Below are 16609 nucleotides of genomic sequence, written 5' to 3' on the forward strand. Positions count from 1 at the left end.
TAATATGGGTATTTTAACTATGTTGATTCTTCCAATCCAAAAACACGGAATATCTTTCCATTTCCAGTTTTTTTTAATAGGGTCTTATAGTTTTCTTTATACAGGTCCTTCATCGTGTTTCATTAAATTTATTCCTAAGAATTTTATTCTTTTTGTTGCAATTGCAAAAGTAATAATTTTTCCACTTCTTTTTCTGACAGTTCATTATTAGTGTATAGGAACACTGTGGATTTTTCAATGTTGATTTTGTATCCAGATACTTTACTGTATTTGCTTATTGTTTCTAGTAGTGTTCTTGTGAAGTCTTTAGGGTTTTCTATATAGAGAATCATGTCATCTGCAAATAGCGACAGCTTGACTTCTTCACTTCCTATTTAGATGCCTTTTATATCTTTCTCTTGTCTGATTGCACTCACTAGGACATCCAATGTTATATTGAATAACTGTAGTGATAGTGGACAGTCTTGCCTTGTTCTTGATCTTAGAGGGAAGGTTTTTAGTTTTTCACCATTAAGTATAATGTTGGCTGAGAATTTGTCATATATGGCCTTTATTATGTTTAGGTACTTTCCTTCTATACCAATTTTGTGAAGTGTTTTGATCATAAATAGATGCTGTATCTTGTCGAAGGCTTTTTCTGCATATATTAATATGATCATATGATTCTTATTTTTTAATTTGTTTATGTGGTGTATCACATGAATCGATTCGTGTATGTTGAACAATCCTTGTGCCTCTGGGATGAAGCCCACTTGATTGTGGTATATAATCTTTTAAATATGTTGCTGTATTCAGTTTGCTAGTATCTTATTTAGGATTTTTGTATTTGTGTTCATGATTAATATTGGTCTGTAGTTTTCCTTTTTTTGTGTTATTGTCAGAGCCGAGTTGATCAAGAAGGGAAGTTTTCAGTGATGAGACACCCAGTTTAAAGAATGCATAAGGGGCTGACAAAAGAATGAAATGGCAGGCACCAACTTTAATGAGGGGAGCATACTTCTGCTGCTCTTCTTCTTCTGCTCTTGTTCTGCTCTCTAGGGGCCTGCATGACTCCACACATATCCAAGTACAATAGTGGCATTCTGCCCACATAGATGATACAATAAGATAAATTATGTTTACATATTTTTGGTGCAGGTGCCCTACTGAACTGATGCAACATTCTAAATCTAGGGTCCTATTCCTAGCCGCATTCCTGGATCACAGCCAGACCTGAAACCCACCAGGCCTGGGATCCACAGTTATCTTTACCAGGTTTTGGTATTATGGTAATATTGGCATCATAAAATGAGTTGGGAAGTATTGCCTCCTCTTCAATTTTTTGGAAGAGTTTGAGGAGAATAGGTATTACATCTTCTTTGAATGTTAGGTAGAATTCACTGGTGAAGCCATCTGGTCCAGGAGTCTTACTTTGTGGTGGGTTTTTGATGATTGTTTTAATTTCCATACTGCTAGTTAGTCTATTTAAATTTTCCAATTATTCTTGATTCAGTCTAGGAAGGTATTTTTCTAAGTACTGGTCCATTTCTTCTAGGTTATTAAATTTGATGTTATATACTTTTTCATAGTGTTCTTGCATGATGCTCTGTATTTCTGCAGTGTCTGTCATAATTTCCACTCTTTTATCACTGATTTTGTTTATTTGTGTCCTTTCTCTTTTTTCTTTAGTGAGTCTAACCAGGGATTTTTTAATTTTATTAATTTTCTCAAAGAACCAGCTCTTTGTAGCATTTATTTTTACTAATGATATTTTTTTTCAGTTTCATTTAATTCTGCTCTAATTTTGATTATTTCTTTCCTTCTGCTGACTTTCAGCTTCATTTGTTCTTTCTTTTCCAGTCTTTTTAAGATGAAGCATTAGGTTGTTTATTTGAACTTGTTCTTGTTTTTAGAGATAGGCCTGTAATGATATAAACTTTCTTCTTATCACTGCTTTTGCCATGTCCCCGAGATAGGCCTGTAATGATACAAACTTTCCTCTTATGACCACTTTTGCCCATGTCCCAAAGTTTTGATATGTTGAAATATCATTATTTATTTATTTATTTATTTATTTATTTATTTATTTATTTTTGTTTGTTTGGCTTTGTGGATTTTTCTTCTGGTCCTTTTTGTTTTATGTTACATACTTGAGTTCTGAAATTTGCTGTATGGTTACCATTATTAATATGTAGAGTATAGTTACATATATATAGTAGTCCATATTCTTCTGTCTGTGCCTTATCTCCATTCCTCTTTGCACATTTGGTTCTTTGAATCCTCTCCTTTTCTGTCATTGTTATCTCAACTTGTCCTTATGTAGCTGAATGCTCATTAGTATCTTACAATAGCAAATTTCTCCTTATTATTTAAGTTTATATTGCTCTGTTCTTAATAAGGGTTTCACTCTTCTTCTTCTGTCTGCCTGCTAGTCACCTTACTCCTAATTATGTATTTTTTGTCATTTTATTTTAGGTCAGCTGACCCTTTTCAGTATATCCTGTAATGCAGGCCTCACAGTGGAGAATTCCCTCATTTTTGTTAGTCTGGAAATGTCTTTATTTCTCCTTCATATCTAAAGGAGAGCTTAGCTGGATACACTATCGTAGGCTGGTAGTTCCTTTTACTTAATACTTTGAATATTTGATTCTACTTCTTTCTAGCTTGTAAGGTTTGTGCTAAGTCCAATGATAATCTAATGGGTTTTCCTGTATAGGTTACTGTCTTCTTTTCCCTGTCTGCCCTGAGAATTCTTTCTTTGTCATTGTTTTTTGATAATTTTAATATATGTGTCTTAAATAAGGCCTTTGTGGGTTGAGATAAGTGGGAGTTATGTTGACTTCTTGAATTCCAAGCTCCAGTTCATTCCTTAAATTTAGGAAATTTTAGTCTACTATTTGTCTGAAAATACAGATCCCTCAGACATACATGTGTACAGGTTGGGTGTTTTTTGTTGAGTATTGGATGTTCAACTTATTGTTTCAAGGGGAGAGATCTGGGGAATCTCTCACTTCGCCATGTTTCTGACGTCACTTGGCTTTGTGTTTTAAAGGATCATTTATACCCACTGATTGCTTGGCTCTGGTGGTCAGCGGGTCTTACAGTTGTGGATTCAACAGGACTCACACATCCTAATTTAAACACAAACCCTGACCTCAGAGCTACTCTAATCCTGTCTTTAACCCTATACAGAATCGTAAACGCTAACTTCAGCCTAACCCAAACCCTAATGTTAACTTCAACCAAGTTTTCATCCTAGCCCTAAACCTAATCCTAACTCTAATTTTAAGTAAAGCCTAAGTTCAAAGCTAATTCTAACTATAACCATAAACTACCTGAACTCAAAAGCTAACCATAAACCTGACAATTGTCCAAACACCAACACTAACCCAGCTCTTTTCCTAATCCTCACCCTAAAAGAAAAGCTAACCCTAATTTAAATCCAAGCCTTAACTTCAAAGCTAACTCTAATCAAAACTCTAACTCTAACCATAATCAAAACCTCAACCATAATTCTAAACCAGCTCAAAAACTAACCCTAACCATAACCATAACCATAAAAGTAATATGAAACCTAACCCTAAACCCAACTCTAACACTAAACTGTTAAACTTTAACCCTAGCTCAAAGTTAAACCTCACCTTAACCCAGTCCTAACGAAAACCTATAACCTAACCTCAAATCCAATTATAAGTATATCTTAACCGTAATCACATACTCAACCCTCAACATAATCATAACATAATCAGAACCCTACCTCTAACACTCAACCTAAATCAAAACCTAAATTTAATCTTAGACCTCAACCAAACTCTAAGCTTAGCCCTTTTGTTAAAGTTAAACCTATATATCCATATTTAAATTGAAAGCCTAATCTCAAAGATAACTCTAAGCCTTACCTTCATTTTAAACATAAACATAAACTCAAACTTAACAGGAACCCTACCCTTAATTCTAACTCTGCCCCAACTCTGATCCTAACTCAAAACTGAACCTTGATTCTAACCTTACCCTTAAGGCAAGCCCTTACCATAATCTTAACCCTAATCCAAACCCTACTTTTAACACAAACCTTGATCTCAAAGCTTACTTTAACCCTAACCCTAATCAAAAACTAAACCCTAACCATAAACTGAACCATAACCATAGTGCTTACCCTAACTTCAAACCTAACTAACCTAAAGTTAACTCAAAACTCAGAGCTAACCCTAAACCTAACCCAAACCCTAATCCAATCTCATTACCTAAACCTTATCTTAAACTAAACCGTAAACCTCAGCATAAACATACCTCCTACCCTAACCCTGACTGTAATTCTATCCCAAATACTAAGCCAAACTAAAAACTTAAACTCAACTTAATCCTAATGCTAAACATCACTCTAAACCTAACTATTATCTTATTCCTATCCCTAAACCAAACCTTAATTTAAACCCAAATCATAAACTTAATGCTAATCATACACTAATACTATTTTAAACCTAATCATAAATCAACTCAAAACCTAACCCTTAACACAATCCTAACTCTAACCCAAAATCTAACATTAACCTTAACCCTAACCCTAATTCAGCCCTGGGCCCTTAACCCTAACCCTAAAAAAAAAATCAATATCGAACCCAAAACCTAAAACTAACCCCAAAACTGACCCTAACCTTATCCCTAATTATAAAATCAACACAAACACTGTAGCTAAAATTAAACATAACAACAGCCCTTATCCTAACACTAATCCTAACTCAAAATCTAACCCTAACACAGTAAATATAACCCTAAACCATGTCTTAGCTACAGTGAATAATGCTACAATGAACACCAGGGCATATATATCTTTATGGATAAATGTTTTCAAATTTCCTGGGTAGACACCCAGAAGGGGAATTTCTGGTCATGTAGTAATTCTATTTTTAATTTATTACTTGTCTTGATGATAGCCATTCTAACAGATGTGAGGTGGTATCTCTTTGTGGTTTTGATTTGCATCTCCCTAATAGCTAGTGAAGTTGAGCATCTTTTCATGCTTGCATGCAGAATGATCACTTACATTGACTGATAAAACACTGGTCTCAGTGTAGTTTGCAATTAGCATTTTCTATAAACATCTTTATTACTAGTGTTCATGAAGCACTTCAGTACACATATAAGAGTATGGGGATTGTTTCTTTTCACCGATAAAACATGGGAATAGAAGAGCTTATAAGTTGTGTTTGCAGAAATATCTTTATTACAAGTGTTCTTAAACACTACCCTACATACAGTACATGAGTATTGCTTACAATCACTGATGTAACAGCAGTCTGAACGAAGCATGCAAGTATCAAAATTAGAATATCTTTATTACAAATATTCTTAAACAAGTCACTACATGCATTACAGAATGAAGAACAACTGATTATATTATTGATATAACCCTGGTATAAATGTATATGCAAGTAGCATTTTTAGAAACATCTTTATTACAAATGAGAATAGGATTCCTTCTATTTACTTATATAACACTTTTCTGAAATCAGCTTCCAAATAACATCCTATAAAAACATCTTTATGAAATGTGAACTGAAATATATCACTACACTTATTTCAGAATTGGTGTCATTTCAGTCACACAGCTCTCAATGAAGCTTGCAAGAAACATTCTCAGAAACATCATTACTACAAATATTCTTAATTAATTCACTTCATACATTACACAATATGGCTCATTTCCATTTACTGATTTCAAACTATTCTAAATGTAGTTTTCATGAAAGTTGTTAGAAACAGCTTTATTACAAGCATCTTTAAACACTACATTCATTACAAAATAGAAATTACTTTTTTTCACTAATATAACACTGGCGTGAACACAGTTTGCAAATAGCACTTATTGAAATATCTTTGTTATAAATATTCTTAAACACTTTACCACATGCAGTGCTATAACAATTGACTGAAATCAGATTACAAGTGTGTTCTTAGAAATGACTTTATCACATTTCTTAAGCACTTCACTACATTTATTACCTATTGGGTATCACTTCCTATCAGTGACAATTTGCAAGTGGTGTTCTTAGAAACATTTTCATTATAATTATTCATATACAATTCACTATAGGCCATATGAAATAGTGATCATTTCTATACACTGATATAACATTGCTCTGAATGCAGCTTGCAATTAATATTTCTACAAACATTCTTAAAAACATCTCAATTGCATGTTCTTAAAGACTTCATACAATGTATTACAGAATGGTATGACATCCATTCATCAAAATAACACTCATCTGAATGCACCTTGTATTTGGTTTTAAAATATCTTTAGTTGAATGTTCTTAAACAGTTCACAACATGCATAAAAGAACAGATATTACTTTAAGTTACTGAAATACATGGTGCTCAATGCAACTTGCAAGTACTTTCTCCATTACAAATGTTGTTAAATACTTCACTACGTGTATTACAAAAAAATTATGGTTAAATTCCCTGAAATATCACTTTTCTGAACAGTTTTCAAATATGTTCTTAGAAATATTTATTACAACTGCTCTTATACACTTTACTCTCTCTATCAAAAAAATGGGTATCACTTCCTCTTTCTCAAATAACATCGTACAATGCAGCTTACAAAAAAAGTTCCTAGAAACACCTAAATTACTTTTGTCCCTAAATACTTCACTACATGAACTATCAAAGGGGTATAACTCCACCGACTGAAATAAAGCTGTTTTAAAGGCAACTTTCAAGTAGACTTGTTAGAAAATTCTATATTAGCAGTGTTATTAAATACTTCACTAAATGTATTACAGAATGAGTATCACCTTGATTCCCTGAAAAAAACATATGCTAAGTGCAGCTTGCAAGAAGCTTTGTTTGAAACATGCTTGCTTCAAATGTTCTGAAACCCTACACAACATGTATTACAGATGTCACTTCCAATTACTGAAATACACTGTACACAACACAGCTTGCAAGTACTTTCTAAGAAAAACCTAACTGCATGTATTCTTAAACACATTAATACATGTATTAAAGAATGCTGCTCTATAGGGTCAATCCCTACACAACAGGTCCTCCACTATAGTTAGAGCCATTCTTCACAATCAGTCAGCCTGAAGGTCAATCCCTCCTACTGATGTGCAAACAGCAACCAAAGTTCAACTATAACAAGAGAGTACACAACTCACATAAGGGACACATCCAGAGCACCTGACTCGGGTGACCAGGAAGACTTTATCACTGGGCTCCACCGGATACTTAGTACATAGGCCACTCTACTAAGATCAGGAGACATAGCAACTCTACCTAATACATAGAAACAAACACTGGGAGGCAGCCAAAATTAGGGAGACAAAGAAATGTCCAAAATGAAAGAACAAAACAAAGCTTCAGAAAAAGACATAAACAAAATGGAGACAAGTAATTACCAGATGCAGAGTTCAAAAAACCGGTTATAAGGACACTCAGTGATCTCAGTGAGAACTTCAACAAAGAGATAAGAAACATAAAAATGGGGATAGAAAATATAAAAAAGAACCAGTCATAAAAGAAGAATACAATAATTGAAATAAAGAATATATTACAGAAAATCAACAGATTACATAAAGCAGAGGCAATTTAGAAAATAAGATAGCAGAAAACACTCAATTGAAACAGCAAAATGGAATTAAAAATGATAGTTTAAGGGGCCTCTGTGACAACATCAAGCATATAACATTTGTATCATTGGGATATAAGAAGGAGAAGAGAGAGAACAAGAAAATGAAAACCTATTTGAAGGAATAATGATGGAAAACTTTCCTAACCCATCAAAGGAAATAGATATACAAGCCCAGGAAGCTCAGATTGCCAAACAAGATGAACCCGAAGAGATCCACACTGAGACACATCATAATTAAAATGCCAAAATTAAAGACAAAGAGAGAATCTTAACAGCAGCAAGACAAAAAAAGTTCATTACCTACGATGGAGCTCCCATAAGACTGTCAGTTGATTTCTCAACAGAAACTTTGCAGGCCAGAAGGGAATGGCACAAAATATTCAAAGTGATAAAGAGCAAGGACCCAACTGAAGTAAACTTAACTTTGGGTAGCGAACACACAATGCAATATGTGTATAACATATTATTGAACTGTACACTTGAAACCTATATAATTTTATTAGCCAATGTCACCCCAATAAATTTTTTTAAAAGCTAAAGGAGTCTATTATCACCAAAATAGTCTTATAGGAAATGTTAAATAGACTTTTTAAAGAAGGAGGAGGAGGAAGAGGAGGAGGAAGAGAAAAAATATGAATAATAAATTGGCAATAACTACATGTCTATCAACAATTACTTTAAATGTAAATAGAGTAGATGCTCCAATCAAAAGACATAGGGTGGCTGAATAGATAAGAAAACAAGACCTATACATATGCTGCCTACAAAAGACTCACTTCAGATCAAAAAAAAAACACACACAGACTCAAAGTAAAGAGATGGGAAGAGTTAGTTCATCAAAATAAAAATGTAAAAAAAAAAAAAAAACACAGCTAGAGTGGAAATACATACACCAGACAAAATAGACTTTGAATAAAAGGCCATAACAAGAGACAAAGAAAAACCCAGTAATCATGATCCTGGGTATTTATCTGAAAAAACTCCAAACTCTACTTTGAAGGGACATGTGCGTTCATATATTATTGCAGCTTTATTTTAAAAAGCCAAGATATGGAGGCAACCTGGGCATCCATCAATGGATGAACGGAAGAGGTGGTACACATATACAATTCAATATTACCCATCCATAAAAAAGAATAAAATCCTGCCATCTGCAACAAAATGGATGAACCTAGAGGGCACTGTGATAAGTGGAGTAAGTTAGACAGCAAATATCATATGATTTTATTTATATGTGGAAATAGAGAACAGAGTAAATGTATGAACAAACAAGACAGAAACCAGACTATAGATAAAGGGAGCATTTTGATTGTTGCCGGGATGGGGGTGGGAAATGACTGAAGGGGGAAGGGACTAAAAAGTATAAATTTGTAGTTACAAAATATCATGGGAGATGCAGAGTATAGCTTGAAGAATATTGTCAGTAGTATTATAACTATGTACCGTGTCACATGGATGCTGAGTTTATTGGGGTGATCAATTAGTAAGTCATATAAATATCTAATCACTATGTTGTATACATGAAACTAATTTAATAGTGTATGTCAACTGTAACTGAAAAATAAAAAATATTTTTAAAAAAGAATATGTATCACTTCCACTCTCTGAAATATCATTGTGCTCAATGCAGCTTGCAAGTATATGTTTAAAAACATGTTATTTATAAGTGTTCGTTACACTGTACTATGTGCATTATAGAATTGGTATGACTTTCATCCTGGAAGGACAATTTTGATATTAGGAAAAAATTATCTTATTTTCTAAACCTTTGGTAACTTTAGCTTTAACACATACCACAAATCTGTAAGGCATAATACTATCCCCAAAATGTAACACATGGTTTCCCATTGTTCTCTGGCTCTCTCTAACTTTTAAATATTAGTTTTACAAAGACTAACATCACAGTATAGAAGTTCTAACTAAAAACTCAATTTTTATTGTAATAAAAATTATCAAAAAATTATTATCAGTAGATTTTGATAAGAAAAATTATCCCTAAAAGATAGTTTATGACTCTCCAACAAATCTACTTCTACTTAGATTTTTTAAATAGCAGCTATATTTGTACTTTATCCACAGGCAGTGCTATGGAAAAGGAATTTTTACAGATAATCAACACTTTTACATTGGGTCATGTAATTCTTTGATTTTATTTTCATTTTAGCAAATACTTACTGAGGGTCAACTTTGTGCTAGTCTTTGTTCTAAATACTGAGGATACAGCAGCTAACAAGATGGTTAAGGTACCTGCTCTCAAGGAGCTTACATTCTAGTTGAGGAAAATATACAATAAGTAGAAATTTTTTTAAGTAATATAATTTTAATCAGAATAAAATGCTATGAAACAAGCTCACAGAAAGATAGGATCAAGAGTGATAGGGCTCAATAACATAGAGAATGATAAGAATGGACTATTTCTTACGATCTTTGTCCTTTTTTATATTGGTGCTACCCTGAGTCTGCAATGTTTCAGAGCCAGCTTTCATTTTATAAAAATTTATTATTTCTTCTTCCAATTGTCTTTTTTCCTCTTCAATCTTTATTCTCTCCTCTTGTTGGACTCTTTTAAGATGCTCAAACTTGTCCTGTAGCTGTGAAACAAATATGCAATTGTGACTCAAAGCACACTACGGTGGCACATCCCCAGAAATATGTTTTTCTTTTATCTGGTTATTAAATATATATTTAATCATCAGGGTAAAGCTTGATATTAATAATGACTTCAAAATTTTATATTTAAAGTAAAAATTGAGATATAAAAATGTTTTATCAATTAAATTTTTAAAATGTTTCAATTGAACCAAATGTAATAAAACCCACAGCTATAAAGAGCACTCAATTTTTTAAATACTTTGCTTTTTCTAATGAGGAATATATTCTCACTCACTTTCCCACAAATCTCTTCAACTGAAATTTGATAGATTCATGCTCACTATAAATGTATACATTAAAATACAGCATGGATTGTAAAACATTTGTTGAGACTTTAATTGTTAAAGACCTTCTGAAAAAAATAATAATTTTCTTGTTAAGTAAAATTAGCATAATTATAGTAACAAACAAAAATCTTCAAGTACCTCATTCAGTTACTTTTTATTTATTTGTGAGGTCTTATTTAATCTGTGGGATTTAAAATAAATCAAATTAGCCATATGAAAGAGATGCTATCACTATGGATTACATTAGAGATGGGCCTGGGTCTTTAACATGACTTTACTGAAGGACATAAGGATGCTTGTATGCATCGGAGAAGGTATGTGTTAATAGTGGTTGATTTTTTTATTCTAGATCTCCATTAGAATTATTCAGTAAGCTTGCAAATCTCCCAGTATTCAAGCTGTGCAGAAATCAATTATATTGGACTATCTGGAGCTTAAACCCAAGCATCAATGCTTTAAAAAAATTGCACAAGTGATTTGAGTGTGCAGCAAAGGTTGAGTTTCATGCTTCTAAATAAAGATTTTTTTTTTCCTTTCCTGGAATCATGTGTCTCTTGGAATTACATCTTGAGCCTGGAGAAACAAATGTGTATCTAAAAACAATGGCAAGAAATTGGTACAGCCACTATGGAAAACAGTATGGAGGTTCCTCAAAAAACTAAGAATTGATCTACCATATAATCCAGCAATCCATCTACTGGATTTTTACCCCAAAGACTTTAAAACCCATATCCAAAAAGATATTTGCACTCTGATGTTCATAGCAGCATTATTCACAGTTGCCAGGACATGGAAGAAACCAAAGTATCCTACAACAGATGATTGGCTAAAGAAGGTGTGGTACATATATACAATGGAATATTACTCGGCCATAAGAAGAGATGAAATACTGCCATTTGTGACAACATGAATGGACCTCGAAATAATCATACTAAGCAAAATAAGCCAGACAGAAAAAGTTGAAAATCACATGACATCACTTATATGTGGGATATAAACCTAAAAGGAACAAATGAACAGGACAAGCAAACAGAGACTCAGGGACATAGACAATGGACTAGTGGTTATCAGAGGATAGGGGTGGTGGAGGAGGGGAGAAGAAGAGGGGGTAAAGGGGGTCAGTATACAGGGATTGGGGGAGGGTGAAATGGGTAAAGGGGATCTAATATATGGTAGCTGAAGGAAACTGGACTTTGGGTGGTAATTACACAATAGAATATATAGATGTCAAATTTTAACATACACTTGAAAATTACATAATTGTATTAACTAATGTTACCCCAACAAACTTAAAATATAATAAAAAAGAAAATAAAGGATGGAAAGAAAGAAAGAAAGAAAGAAAGAAAGAAAGAAAGAAAGAAAGAAAGAAAGAAAGAAAGAAAGAAAGAAAGAAAGAAAGAAAGAAAAACAGTGGCAAGAAGAATGATGGAAAAGGCTGGGGATATGAGAGTTTTCTCTCTGTAAGTGATGGCAAAATTAACTGAGAAAATGTTTTACTTAAAGATGGAAGGGCAAGAGTAGAAATCAGACAAATCTAAACTTCACCTTAATATATAAATATTTCAAATATGAACTACTCTGGTGAAAAGCTTGAAGTTTTCCTCAAAATTGGATACAAGGCAAGGATGCTCTCTCCTTCCACACTTTTTCAACATTGTATTGGAAGTCCTTGCTAATGCAATAAAACAATAGAAGGAAATAGAATGTATACAGATTGGAAAGGAGAAAATAAGGTCATCTTTTTCATGAGTAACATGCTCATCAATGTAGAAAATTCCAAAAAATTGACCAAAAAACTCCCCCATAACTAATAAGAAATCTAATAAAACATATTTAGCAAGTAAAGATAGTCTCTTTAACAAATGGTACTGGAACAACTGAACATCCGCATGCAAACATATGAATCTAGACAAAGATTGTTTTCATAAAAATAAGCTAAAATCAATCTTAGACCTAAATTTAAAATGGAAAACTATAAAACTCCTAGAAAATAACATAGAAGAAAACAGATGACTTTGGGCAAGGTGTTGTCTTTTTTTATGGTGATGGCTTTAGATATAACCAAAGACGCAATCTATGAAAGAAATAATTGATATGCAGGGCTTCATTAAAATTAAAATCTTTTCTGTGAAAGAAAATGTCGATACAATTAGAAGAAAAGTCATAGACTGGTAGGAAATATTTGCAAAAGACAGGTCTGACCTAGGAATCTAAGTTATCTAAGTTATCTAAGATATACAAAGAACACTTAAAATTCAGCAGCAAGAAAACAAAAACCTGATTAAAAATGGACCAAATATCTTAGCAGACACCTCCCCAAAGAAGATATATAAATGGCAAATAAGCACACAGAAATCTCCATCATATATCATCAGAAAAATGTTCAAACAACGAGATGCCACTACGCACCTATTAAAATGGCCAAAATCCAGAACACTGACATCTAATGCTGGGGAGGATGTGGAGCAATAGGAACTCTTCATACAGTGCTGGTGGGAATGTAATACAGTACAGCCACTTTAAAAGAGTGTTTGTTTTCTTACAAAACTAAACATGCTTTATGATTTAGCAAGTGTGCTCCTTAGTATTTACCCAAAGGAGTTGAAGCTTATGCCTAAACAAAAACTTACACATGAATATTTATGACAGATTTACTCATTATTGCCAAAACATGGAAGCAACAAAGATGTCCTTCAGTAAGTGAATGGATAAACTGTGGTACATTCAGAGAATGGATATTATTCAGTGCTAAAAATAAATGAGCTATCAAGGCATGAAAATACATAAAGGAATCTTACATATTACTAAGTGAATGAAGTCATTCTGAAAAGGCTACACACTATATGATTTCAATTATATTACACTTTGCAAAATTTTAGGGATAATAAATATATTAGTGTTTGCCAGAGGTTGAAGAGGAGAGATACATAAGCAGAGCACAGAGAATTTTTAGGGCAGTGAAATGCTCTATATGACATATTAATGGATATATATTATTATACATTTGTTCAAACCCAATGTATAACACCAAGAGTAAACCCAAAAGTGGACTTTGGGTGATTATAATTTGTCAATGTAGGTTTATTCCTGGTAAAGAAAAATGCACCATTCTAATGAGTAATGCGGATAATGGAATAGGCTGTGCATGTATAGGTATAGGAGGTATATGGAAAATCTCTGTATATTCCTCTCAATTTTCTTAGAAACATAAAACTACTCTCAAAATATAAATTATTTTTTAGTTGTAAATAATTTAGTTGTAATTTTAATATGGTCATGAGAGGAGGCAAGCACATTTCCCTACTCTGCCTTCTTGCCCAGACCCCTCCAAATTAAGATATTTTAAAATTATGTTCCTAATATAAACTGATATTTTGGTATGTACTGAGATAATATGGTTTTCTCTTTAAATCTGTAAATATCATACACCACATTAATAACATGCTGCTGGATCCTCTACTTATGAGATGGTGTCAATTTAATATTAAAAACATTATTGAGGGCTAATTGATATAACTGCACATATTTAAAACATATGGTTTGATAAACTTTAAAAATAATTTATTTGTAATTTTAATATGGTCATGAGAGGAGGCAAGCACATTTCCCTATTAAAATTACAACTAAATTAGGATGATTAAGCTGGAGAACTGTCTGAAGACTAGCTGAACAGAAGTCCTGTAATGAAGGATGTAAGGAATGTCAAGACTGGTAGGAGGTACAGAGATGAGAAATGGGTTGGCCCTACATCTATGTGTGGTAGTTGAGAATTAGAAGGGATATCTTGGCTGCACAGGTCTCCCCTAAAGAGAGAAGGGCCCCGGCCTCACATCGGGCTCCTCAAACTGCAGCACCAGTGCCAGGAAGAAGAACTCCCATATCTGACTGAGAATAACAGTCAGGATTCTGTACAGTCAGAATAACAGTGAGGATTCTGTACATCCAGGCGAGACGGAAGGCTGCTAGAAACCTTGGCACCCTCTTAAAGAGCCTATGCACAGACTTGCTCACAGGTACACTGGGCTCCAGGGGAGGGATGGAGACTTGGGAGGTACCAGAGACATACAGGGAGAGACTGAGTTGTGTAGCTTAAGAGTGAGGAGTGGGGAGACAGCTGCCATTGTCCTTGTGTTGAGCCCTTCTCCCATGCAGCCTATGGGCAGGCACCATCTTTCCTGTGTTGAATCCTCCCCAAACAAGGCCAAATCTGAATCTGCACTGACCTGGTGAAATTCCTCACTCCACACTTGTGACTACCTGGGAACCTAAGACATCCAACTCACACACCACTGAAAACACTTTGAGCATACCCCAGGAGGCATTTTCAGTGATATGCAGCCATCCCGGACCCATGCTGTATTATTTTTTGGACACCTGGCAGGGTGTGCCGGCCTCAGGTGGCTGGCGGCTGGCTGTGGTGTGCTCTGATCCTTTAGCTAAGCAGCCTCAGGCTCAGCACTGGCACCAACCCTGAATCTGCATTATCTTGATGAATACCACTCTCCCTACCCTGTTGTCTCTAAGAGATCCCACCTCACCCAACTCATGTACTGTTGGAGGTTTTTCAGTGGCTGAGCCTTACAAGCAACCAGCAGGTGATGGCAGGATTTGGGGTGCCTTGGGGCTTTTGCTGAGCTGCCCAAAACCTATACTGGTGGCAGCCAGCCTCAGTTCACAGCATGATCTCTCTCACATGACCACAGTTAGCAACCAATTGTGGATCACTAATAGCTCCTACCAGGTAGCTTCAGGCTGGTCACAGGCAATGGCTGACCTTGCCCTTCGTGGGAGGCCCTACCAAGAGGCCCCATAGTTAATATACCTAGAGGCTGGATTCAGACAATAACAAAGTACCACTCGATTAATGCCATAAGCAGTGCACACAAAGGGAGGTCCCAGCAGACACCAGAGCCCCTGGGGCTAATCCAGCTTTGTGTAGTCAGGCAGCACACAGTAGATCATATGCTGTGAGCAAGGCCAATAGTCAGAGCCAGTCAGCCTGAGGGTCAATGCCACCCACTGACATGGCAAAAGCAATCAAGGCTCACTACAACAGGTGAGCATATGCCACAAAATAGACACTCCTGGAGGACTCAGTGCAGGTGATCAGGGAAATTGCACCCCTGGGACCCAGAGAACATCTACTACATAAGGCCACCAAACCAAGCAAACACACACACACACACAAAGAGACAGCCAAAATAATGAAACAAATAAACCAAAAATCCTAAAGGAAAGAACAAGAGAAAACTCCAGAAAAAGAACTAAGTGAAATGAAGAGATACAACCCATCAGATACAGAGTTCAAAACATTGATTATAAGGATGCTCAAACAACGCAAGGAGAGCTTCAAAAAAGAAATAGTAAGCATAAAAGCAGATATAAAAAAAAACATAAAAAGAACCAGTTAGAAATAAAGAACACAATAACCGAGATGAAGAATACATTAGAAGGCATTAACAGCAGATTACATGAAGCAGATGATTGAATCAGTGATTTGGAAGACAAGGTAGAAGAAAACAATCGAAAAAGCAAAAAGAACAAAGAATCTAAAAAAATATTAGAATAGTTTAAGGACCTCTGGAACAACACAAGAGTAACAACATTTGCATGTTAGAGGTACCAGGAGGAGAAGAGAGAAAGCAAAATATTGCAAAGTTACGTGAAGAAATAATGAATGAAAACTTCTCTAACCTAGCAAAGGAAAAAGACATACAAATCGAGGACATGCAGAGAGTTCCAAACAAGATGAATCTAAACAGGCCACATCAAGATGCATTATAATTAAATGGTGAAGTTTGATGAAAACATCAGAAGCATGGCAGCATAAGAGGTCACCTTGATCTCTCCCTTTGAAGATATACGTTGAACAGCAAAGGATTCCCTGAACAACACGAACACATATGAGAGATCCGTGCATCAAAACATCTGAAGGTGGGTGAATCAAAGTGAACAAGGGAGGGGAGAAGAGAGGAGAGTAGATATGGGTACCAGCTTACTTCAGGTCTTAGGAAAGGAGAGCAATTAAGTTGGAATGTGAACTGTCTAT

The 16609-nt window shown here is 34.7% G+C and overlaps 1 protein-coding gene across 1 annotated transcript in view; it reads right to left on the bottom strand.

Moving 5' to 3' along the window:
* Nucleotides 1-10029: 10029 nt before the first annotated feature.
* The window catches only part of SEPT14 (septin 14), a 117450-nt gene continuing 110870 nt past the window's right edge, over nucleotides 10030-16609 (bottom strand). The window contains exon 10 of the mRNA XM_006918497.1: nucleotides 10030-10209. Within this exon, the coding sequence (XP_006918559.1) occupies nucleotides 10030-10209 (180 nt within the window). The remainder of the gene's footprint in view (nucleotides 10210-16609) is intronic.

The sequence above is a fragment of the Pteropus alecto genome, unplaced genomic scaffold (assembly GCF_000325575.1).
Source record: "Pteropus alecto unplaced genomic scaffold, ASM32557v1 scaffold68, whole genome shotgun sequence".
NCBI classification, from domain to species: Eukaryota; Metazoa; Chordata; class Mammalia; order Chiroptera; family Pteropodidae; genus Pteropus; species Pteropus alecto.